This window comes from Priapulus caudatus, unplaced genomic scaffold (genome assembly GCF_000485595.1).
Source record: "Priapulus caudatus unplaced genomic scaffold, Priapulus_caudatus-5.0.1 Scaffold907, whole genome shotgun sequence".
Classification (NCBI taxonomy): Eukaryota; Metazoa; Priapulida; class Priapulimorpha; order Priapulimorphida; family Priapulidae; genus Priapulus; species Priapulus caudatus.
Genome location: NW_014577968.1, coordinates 41,975 through 51,993, shown reverse-complemented (window position 1 = coordinate 51,993; position 10,019 = coordinate 41,975). Strand labels below are relative to the sequence as shown.

Below are 10,019 nucleotides of genomic sequence, written 5' to 3'. Positions count from 1 at the left end.
AGTGTAGGTGTACAGGTGAGTGAGGTGTACAGGTGAGTGATGTCTGTACAGGTGAGTGAGTCTGTACAGGTGAGTGATGTCTGTACAGGTGAGTGATGTCTGTACAGGTGAGTGTAGGAGTACAGGTGAGTGTAGGTGTACATGTGTGTGTAGGTGTACAGGTGAGTGTAGGTGTACAGGTGTGTGTAGGTGTGCAGGTGTGTGTATGTGTACAGGTGAGTGTAGGAGTACAGGTGAGTGTAGGAGTACAGGTGTGTGTATGTGTACGGGTGAGTGTAGGAGTACAGGTGTGTGTAGGTGTGCAGGTGTGTGTATGAGTACAGGTGAGTGTAGGAGTACAGGTGAGTGTAGGAGTACAGGTGTGTGTATGTGTACGGGTGAGTGTAGGAGTACAGGTGTGTGTAGGTGTACAGGTGTGTGTATGTGTACGGGTGAGTGTAGGAGTACAGGTGTGTGTAGGTGTACATGTGAGTGTATGTGTACATGTGTGTGTATGTGTACAGGTGAGGCAGTAGATCGACTCGCTCACTCACTCATTCACTCACTCACTCACAATTATTACTTTATATCCTTTCAATATACGAAATGAACTTTGCAGGGAGGGACACGAGTACACGCAGCCCAGAAGTCTGTACGCGTACGATATCGAGGAACCGATTTGGGGATTCGCCGATGGCGGCGAAACGTACACCGGAAGCGACCGTGGCGCCATCTCTGGCATCGGCGGTGGTAGAATCGGAGGCATCGGCGGTGGCGCCATCGGTGGCATCGGCGGTGGTAGAATCGGAGGCATCGGCGGTGGCGCCATCGGTGGCATCGGAGGTGGCGCCATCGGTGGCATCGGAGGTGGCGCCATAGGTGGCATCGGCGGTGGAGTGATTGGCGGTGGCGGCGGCATCATCAGAGGCGGTGGCGGCAACGCGCACGGTGGCTACGGATACTAATGTGAATTCCACCCCCCCCCGCGCATCACACGGCTAACTCGACAACGAAACGCGAATCTGGAAGTTTCAGCACAACTTAGCAATAGAAGCGGTTATTAGCGAGTAGTGTGTATGATCGGATGCGGAACGAAGATGAATCAGTAGTAATAATAATTTATTCGTTGCATACGTACGAAAATAGATGATGGGTTTAGTTATCAATCACTTCTCGATTTCATCCATAGATTGATGATATAACCGATTAGTTGACGGATTAATGTATCAATAATCGATCATGGATGTATCGACAGAAGATTGGATGGCTATACGGGATGGATGAGCGGTCCACATACACTAGATTTGATAGAATATAATCAAAGTTTATTAATATTATTTAAATTATAGTTATCTAATATAGTACAAATTGTATGCGAATGTTTCATTTTGAATGGCCTTGCGATTGTCACAGTTGTTGTTATTTGTTACGTGTTTGACAAAAATCGATTCGTAAAAAAAGAAGATTTTTTAGACACGTGAATATAAAAGGACATGCGTATTTTTATTTCTTCAAAAAATTACAACAGAACAACGGAACTGAACATCAGTAATATAACGTGCAGCGATGTCGTGGCAGCAGTAGAATGCCAACAAATTATCACAATGAACATTATCACATCATCATCATCGATCTCGCGCATAAATTTCAGTTCTCAACTTTAGGACAGGTACATGAATTATGTATAATAATTATGTGTGCATGTAATTTATTACTTTAGAATTTATTCTCGCTTTGTACTCTAAACGTCGAAACAAAGGACACAGTAGGAGTTTTTTTACCACCTAGATATATATATATTATATATATTATATATAATATTATATATATAATATATATATATATTATACGGATGCTAGAAATCGATGTCATTCAAAATTCAGTTCTAACTTGAAGAAGTATGTGTATATATTATATATATTTATAATATATATATATATGTGTGTGGTGTGTGTTGTGTGTGTGTGTTGTGGTGCGTTATGTTAGAAATCTAATGTGATCTTTAGCCGTTGCTCATTCATAGTCGAAGTGCAAGTCGGATCCCTCCATTTTCTCACAAATGCGCTTATTGTAGATTTCGTTCTCGGCCACCGTGAAATGATTCTTCCAGTCTCCTATCTCACCTGCAACGTCACACACAACAATGACGTCACGCAACAACGCCGCACAACAATGACGTCAGTTCAGTTTGCGGCCCCGCAACGGAAGTCAGATGACGTCCACTTTACGCGCCCGCGTCTGCAATTTTCATCAGTCTCATTTTTCATCGTCATTTTATGAGTCTCGCAACGTTACGTAAAGAAATATAATATCGTCGTGTATAGACTGTTGCAAGTGGGTTATACGTCTGGGAACGCTGATCCCGACCACTCCCCCTTCTTCCCAGGAGACTACGCCCTGCTGCTACTGTGTCGACCATGCTATATCTCAGCCTGTTCTGCTTGCATCTATGACAAATACGACATACGCATATACGCTCTCCTATGACATATTTGTCTAGGAAGATTCTTTCTATGACAAATATTGTCTGGTATGTGTTGTGCCGCATGCTAGGGTTTAGGAGCGCTATTATGAATGCAAGCAGTGAATTTGAGCTGTAAAGCGGAAGGAAGTTAACTCGCCAATATTTGTCATAGGAAGAATCTTCCTATGACAAATAGTGTCATAGGCGAGCGTATATGCGTATGTCGTATTTGTCATAGATGCAAGCAGAACATGTTGTATATCTGTCTATACGTGTCACGTGCGTTCACGCGTGCATGCCATACACACCGTCGACTTTGATGAACTTCGCTACTACGCAGCCTGATTTCGAACGTTTTTCGAACGTGATTTTAGGACGTGCTTATATCTCAACGATGATTGGTATACCTGGCAGCGATTCCGCGGACATGTCGTTAAAAGAAATGGCCGCAGCTTGCTCGCGTACCTTTACTACCTGGCTACCTTGCTACCTGGCTACCTGGTGCCCTTGACGACCTGGCAGCGATTTCGCGGACATGACGTTAATTGCGGAAGAAAATGGCCGCCGCTTGCTCGCGTACCTTTGCGCACGAAGAGGGACACGCTCTGGTCGATGATCAATTTAGCCTTTTCCGTTGGCTTAACGACCTGAAGGATTCGCTCTCGGGACTGCTTTATGCCCGTATGTTCGGCGACCTTCATCACTTCCTCGTCCGTCAGCGACTGCCCGAGAAACTCAGCCATCCGTCTGATGCCACCGAGTTGATCCTGCATAACGAGTATATAGAGTTAAGATAGATAGTATGCATGAGCGTGAGTATAATAAATGTACGGTGATAGTGGTCCTACCGCTTTATCGGGCCCCGGATAAACGGGCGAGTCTCTTTAACTACGCGCTAATTTCAGAAATGTTTTCACCACACTACCACACTCGCGCTCATTTTTTAATCGCACTGCTAGCAATTTAAGAGTTTATGTTCAACGAACGTTTGCATCGCAGTCAGATAGGGCAGAAACGCGTTTGGTAGACAAGGGGGCATATTCAAGAGAGCGATGTGATGTACGTCTGCATGTAGCTTAATTGAAAGAACCGGCTACTAGATATACCTTCTTCATATCTTCGTATTTCACGATGCACATGTTTTGCATATTCGCTCTCTGCTGCCAGAACTCCAACACATAGTCGAAGAAGTCGCCGTAGAAGACTGTAGTACGGAGAATATTTAAAAATTAAAAATTAAAACACTCACACTCGCGCACGCACGCAAGCACGCACCGCACGCACGCACGCACACACGTACGCACGCACACACGCACGTACACACGCACACACGCACACACACATACACCACACACACACACCACTTACACACACACACACCACAACACACACACACACACACACACACACACACACACACACACACACACACACACACCACACACACACACCACAACACACACACACACACACATACACACGCATACACACACACTCACGTATACGTACGCACGCCACGCGACGCACCAGCACGCAACGCACGCACGCACGCACGCACACACACATACAAACATACACACAATACACACCATTTCCTGACGCGTAGTAGGGGAAAGAATTTGGAGAACACCAGTCCTTGATGCTTCCCAGCAGGACATTACTGCGATGGAAGTGGAAATACGACACAGCAACGTCCTTAGGTCCTCATCAAAATATGATCTACAATAAGGCAGCAAAAAATCCATATCCTGAGTCCAATGCTTCTATATAATGACTTTAGACAATTTTTATACGATAGTTTAGTGATGACGAAGGGAAGTGAATCTTTCTTTCAGTGAGCCATAAGTGAACGTAAAGAAACTCACGAAATAAACATAATGAATAAAAGTTAAATATTATCGCGGCATTTTCGTATCAGCTAACGCAACACTGCAAAAGGTTAGAAGCTGGTTGGATGCTGAAAAAACGCTTCGCTAAGTGCACGCGCGGAATCATATAGCGATTAGCGGTGAATTAATAGAAATGATGATTTTTATTTGCACTTCGTAGCGGCTCTAAGAGCTCCAGGGCGTGCGGCTGCCCCTACGCCGTATACTAAATCGTTGCACACATGTTATACTAAGCTAGTTGTTTACACTATATGAGTATATAATAGCAGTAGTGAAGATAAGATCAAACAAAATTGCAGATACCATTTCCCGAGGCTACTGTACTTTTTACGTGACCAAACAAGGCCATGCGTATGCGTGTATCGGAATATAGCCATCGCCCGGCCGCCGATTACGGGTGATGCTCCAATAAGAGCGTTCCCAACTTTTAAGGGGGGGGGCGGATCGATATAAATTAGATATCAAGGGGGTTATATATAACGATAAAAAAAATAATTTTATTTCCACATCAAGTGATTACGTCACCGTAAATAGTAAAAAAAAAAAATCCATTTTTTCACAAAAATATAAGTAATTCTGTTCATTTTTATGGTTAAATTGCTGGCATTATACTTCTATTTTACTATATTATTGTTCGATGTGAACACACACTCGTGACTCATACATATCCATAGCAAGCCATTAATGTTAGGAACACTAATCCAAATTCGTCCAGGTTTTTTGGATTTTAACTAGTTGAGAAACAATCTTATTAGGTGTAAAAATGGCAACAAAATTTTTACAAATTTTACCATAGAAAATTCGTGACGTAGTCAATTTAAACAAATACAATTTAAAATTTAAATTTAAAATTAAACATTAAAAAATTAAAAATGTGATTTAAAAAATATTTGGCCATTCACTCTACCCTTCTTACTAATAACCGTAGGACCAACCTAGATAGTTACCAGGGTACGTTCCGGTATACCGAACCGTACCCAGGGTACGTTCCGGCAGTACCCTGGGGGACATAGACCCTATGATACTACTGCCTATAACCTGCTGCCAAGATAAACGGAGAAAGGCATCGGGAACTCAATTGTTCAATGCGGCAGAACCAATCGGGAACCAATCTGGAACCTATCTATAGTCCTACGGGTCGCTGATATAGTTAGGGTTAGGGTTAGGGTTAGGGAGTAGGCGTAGGCAACTCCCTAGACTCGTTAGTGGAGTAGGCGAGGTACGGTCCGGCATATTAGATAGTAGTATTTAGTACCAGGGTACGTTCCTGGAGGACATAGACCCTATCAGCGATAGTAGTATCATAGGGGATAGCTTAGTACGCGATGACGCTTCGGAGCGTACCCCACCTCAATCCGGAGGGCCAACTCACTCCACACCATCGTGGCTTGTGCGTACAACTACCGGGATAGAGTGCACACAAAAATTAAGGATCACATTTGCAGTCTGTACATACGGAGTATATAACTCCTGATATGTGCGAGCGTGTGTGCGTGTGTACGTGCGTGTGTGCGTGCGTACGTGTGTACGTGCGTGCGTGCGTGCGTGCGTGCGTGCGTGCGTGCGTGCGTGCGGTTGTACGTGCGTGCATGAGGGCGTGCGTGAGTGCGTGCGTGCGTCGTTATGTCGTTATATGGGAACTGTGTGTTTCGCTGTACCTTTGCCTTGCCGTTCCTCAGAGCGGGCGGTAGTTCGTCAAAGCGAAGGTGGGACTGGAAGAGGCGTATCCCTGACGTGGCGTTCATGGCAGCAATCTTTTCTTCTGGTGTCGCTCTCATCAGCACCTCTAGGGGATGGTTTCTCGAGATCGCATCGAACTTCTCCTTGTCTCCCTTACTCATGATGAATCCTACCGTGTCGTTCATCCACTGTGTTCCTGCAAGCGCAATCATAGATGGTGATGATATAGATGAGCGTGCACGCATGCATGGTTGGCCATCGTACTCAGAAATAATGATTTCTACCTCAGTAGAAATCCGTGTAAAATCCGGTTAAATTATGTGTAACAATTTTGGCCTCATTTTGGGTAAAAGGGCTATAATTTTACTGCGGTTAAATTGATATTTCTATACCGCGATAAAAATAATTTATCCCCGCGTATAGGCCTCTGACTGGGTCAAAAGGTCTATAATTTTACCGCGATAAATTTATGTGTATCAAGGCCTCTGATTGAGTAAAAAGGAAAATAATTTAATTTTATCGCGGTTAAATTATGTGTACCGCAGTAAAAAATAATTATGTCCGAGTACGATGGCCATGCAACGAGGCGTGTTCAGGAGAGCGCTCGCCTTCTGAACGACACTGCGCGAGCGCGCGCGCAAGCTCCAGAGGTAGCTGTTCGCGCAGCGCGCGAGTTGTTTTCAAGATGGCGACGGGCAATCTGGCGAATGCGAATCTAACATTTCTGACTTCAATTTGCAATCTATTTCAACTTCATTTCATTTTTCATTTATTCATTTACTTCTAAATTCAATTCGTATCAATTTCGTCTGCTAATTCGTTTAACAGTACTTGTTCGAAGACATTAAAATCTCGCGATTAAAATCTGCTAAGTAACCCTCCGTGGGGGCCGCCATCTTGGATAAAGTGAGCGCACAGCAAGCGCTCGTGTGTCGTTCAAGAGGCGCTGCGTTCGTGCAGGGAGCGTTCGCATCGTACGTTCGCTCTGTTGAGCACGCCTCTGGCATGTGTGTGCGTGTTGTCAACTTGTCAGAGGGGGCTAGCCTTGCCCGAGCCCTGACCCTACAACTGCTGCTGCTGTAGATACTGAAATGTAACCCAACATAGTAGATGGGGGTGCATGGGTACTACACAGGCACTTGAACCGTTTCAATAATGAAATGATTGTTAATAAATACAACTTGTCAGTACTAGACCTACCAGTACCAGCAAAGTCCTACTTTTGATGACCTAATCACTTCAACACCGCCAAGATACACCGCTGCAACACCATAGCGCGCACGCCATTGTCATCACAATACACAGTAGGTTAGAGAAGTAAGAAAGCGTACTCAACAGAATCCAGGAACGCTCGAATCTTCACACACTAGAGCAAAATATCACAAACACGCCATGAGATGGGCACTGGTAGCGAATGGTCCTTTGAAATATACTCTGCAACTTGATACCACATACTTACCCAGAATTAATAAGAAATCCTCTCGAATTTGCCGCGAATTCTCCCCATGAACCGCTTCGTAATGGGCCCAACAACTACGCTACTGCTACTGCACTTGCTACTGCACCGCTGCGTGCTACTGGCACTGCTACGCTACTGCTATGCACTGCACTCAACTACTAAGTATAATTAAGATTCCAGCATTACTCAGCATATTGCACGGTCTATTCCCCAGTGTACTACCGGAACCGTAGCCTGTCGGGTCCGGTATATGCCGGAAACGTGACCCGGTAACTATCTACGATATGTTAGCGTTAGGGTTAGTGTAGGTACGGGTTAGGTAGGTACGGTTAGGAGTAAGCTAGGCGATCCCTAACCGTAGTGGATAGCGTAGTACGCGTCCGGCATATTAGAATTAGACCAGGGACGTTCGGTATACCGATCCGCGCCCGGGTACGTCCGGCAGCACCCTGGGGACATAGCCCCTATCAGCCATATCCTGATGCTATAATTATGCTAATAATTCTATACGGTAAAATATATGGTTATATAATCCAGAAAGACAGGGTACAAGATGGCGTTGCGCAAAAGACGCGTTGTTCCCTGACCGCCGAGAGCAGTTAAGCCGCGTACTTCCGCGGGACTGGGCGCACGCGACCGCGGGGGTGTTGTATGTAGCATCTCGCGCTGCCCGCTATACGAATTCGCGCGCCGAAGGAGGGCGGGCGCGCGAATCCGTATAGCGGGAAGCGTATCATGCAGTTTTCGTCACACCTACACCGGCTCGGCTACGGCGGTCTTGGGTGGGGGCATTTGCTGCTGCTGCTGCTGCTTTGTTGCTCCAGGGGCGCGCTGCAGCAGGGACCAGTATTTGGTGCTGCTGCTGGTTTGCTGCTGCAGAAGCGCGCTGCAGCAGGGTCGAGTATTTCTTGCTGCTGCTGCATGGGCCATTATTTCTTGCTGCTGCTGCTTTGCCAGTATCTACGTGTGCGTACGTGTAAAAACTGGCACGGCAACGCCGCCACGTGCTCGCACGACGTGCCGTCGCCACGGGCAGCGCGGGGTCAGGAGGGTGGTAAAAACTTGCCACGTACGCAGCCAGGCGCCAGTTTTTGAGATAGCATCTAGACCGCGCCCGCCCACGTGGAGCGCCGTTCCAGACTTCGTTAAAACCTCTGTGATAGACATGTAGCTATACTCGGCAGTAGCCCACGTCATCGCGTAGCGGCCAATGAGCGAGCGCGTGGTTGCTGATTGGCAGTATTTCTTGGAGTTTCTTGTAGGAGTCACTACGTGTTACCCGTAGGGCGCGCCAACGCCAAAAATATTTAGGGCCCGTTTGGAGATGGCCTCTAGCTGTCGATGGCGAAATGTCGGTTGGATTCCGCCCCGTTTTCGCGGAGTTCGTTTTCAGACCACTGTCTAAGATATTTGTCTAAGACTATATATATATATATATATATATATATATATATATATATCTACTCATTAAGAGTCCATATATATAAGCTCTTTTGAGATCATATACGTAATGAAAGTGTCAATGACACGTAGCTCAACCCAAATAACTGTTTTATAATATTCAGATTTATGAATCTTCTATAAAAGCGGAGCTCCTGATGTGTAACGTGTAAGATTGAGAGGATACGCTTATTCCACGTAGCTGCTATGTAGCCACGTGACAATGTATTTCCCTGCCCATACACAACTTTTTGTCAAAGGTCAATTGGTGCATGAAGTGTTTACTTCGATGAGTTTTTTTAGCGCGTAGCACACGGTTGCCATCTGTATATCGCAATAATAAATTTATAAACCAAAATGAATCACAATTTGTGACGGTAGATGGCGCTATACTCCGCCTTGTAGCAATGGCATTCGAAATAAATGGGTGTTGTGCATCCCCGGGCGTGAGGGAGGTCAGTGATAACGTTGACGATGGCGTTCAAAATCGTTAACCCTAAACATAACCCTCACTCCAACACCGTAAACACTAACCCTCACACTAAAATATAAATGTGTCGCCGCGCGCTATATATAGGCATTGTGATCCACAAAAATTAATCTATGGTGTGGGACAGATATCATGATGCAAAACTAACCCTAATCAACCCTAATCCTAACCCTAACCGTAACCATAACCTAACCATAACCTAATCCTAACCCTAATCCTAACGCCTAATCTAACCCTAACCCTAACCCTACCCTAACCTGACACTAACCCTAATCCTAACACTATCCCCAACACTAGTGCTGCCACGTTGCGGTCACCTCCCTCCACGCCGGGGGATAGCATACCCGAAATAAATAGATTATGCTGCGTTCCGACATGTTTGCTAAAATATTATCCTAATATAGACATTTTATCGGTACGCTGGAGAGGAAATACCAAACATAAAGCAAAATATTCATACCAAAACAAAATACATTGTAAACGACCAAACGAGTGATGATACCACAGACTGTTAGTTATTCTGCGTTTTTGCATAAATTGCATAAACCTACATAATTTGCATATTTTTTTTTTTAAATATCAAAACAATATAAACTTACTTAAATATAACCATTCACT

General features: G+C 45.0%; 2 protein-coding genes across 3 annotated transcripts in view; one reads left to right on the top strand and one right to left on the bottom strand.

Moving 5' to 3' along the window:
• LOC106814339 (probable glycoprotein hormone G-protein coupled receptor) overlaps positions 1-944 on the top strand; it is a 9,176-nt gene extending 8,232 nt beyond the window's left edge. Inside the window, exons 3-4 of the mRNA XM_014818638.1 lie at positions 8-32; positions 599-944. Of these exons, the coding sequence (XP_014674124.1) occupies positions 8-32; positions 599-944 (371 nt within the window). The remainder of the gene's footprint in view (positions 1-7; positions 33-598) is intronic.
• Positions 1-10,019, bottom strand: part of LOC106814342 (sulfotransferase 1C2-like) — a 29,696-nt gene that overhangs the window by 6,084 nt on the left and 13,593 nt on the right. Inside the window, exons 4-7 of one of the 2 annotated variants that reach the window (XM_014818642.1) lie at positions 3,550-3,647; positions 3,024-3,210; positions 1,953-2,102; positions 1,849-1,905 (exon numbers count right to left, since the gene is read on the bottom strand). In XM_014818642.1, the coding sequence (XP_014674128.1) occupies positions 1,993-2,102; positions 3,024-3,210; positions 3,550-3,647 (395 nt within the window). In that variant the 3' untranslated portion in view covers positions 1,849-1,905; positions 1,953-1,992. Of the gene's footprint in view, positions 1-1,848; positions 1,906-1,952; positions 2,103-3,023; positions 3,211-3,549; positions 3,648-10,019 lie in introns of those variants that run through there. The other variant, XM_014818643.1, reaches the window with a different exon arrangement.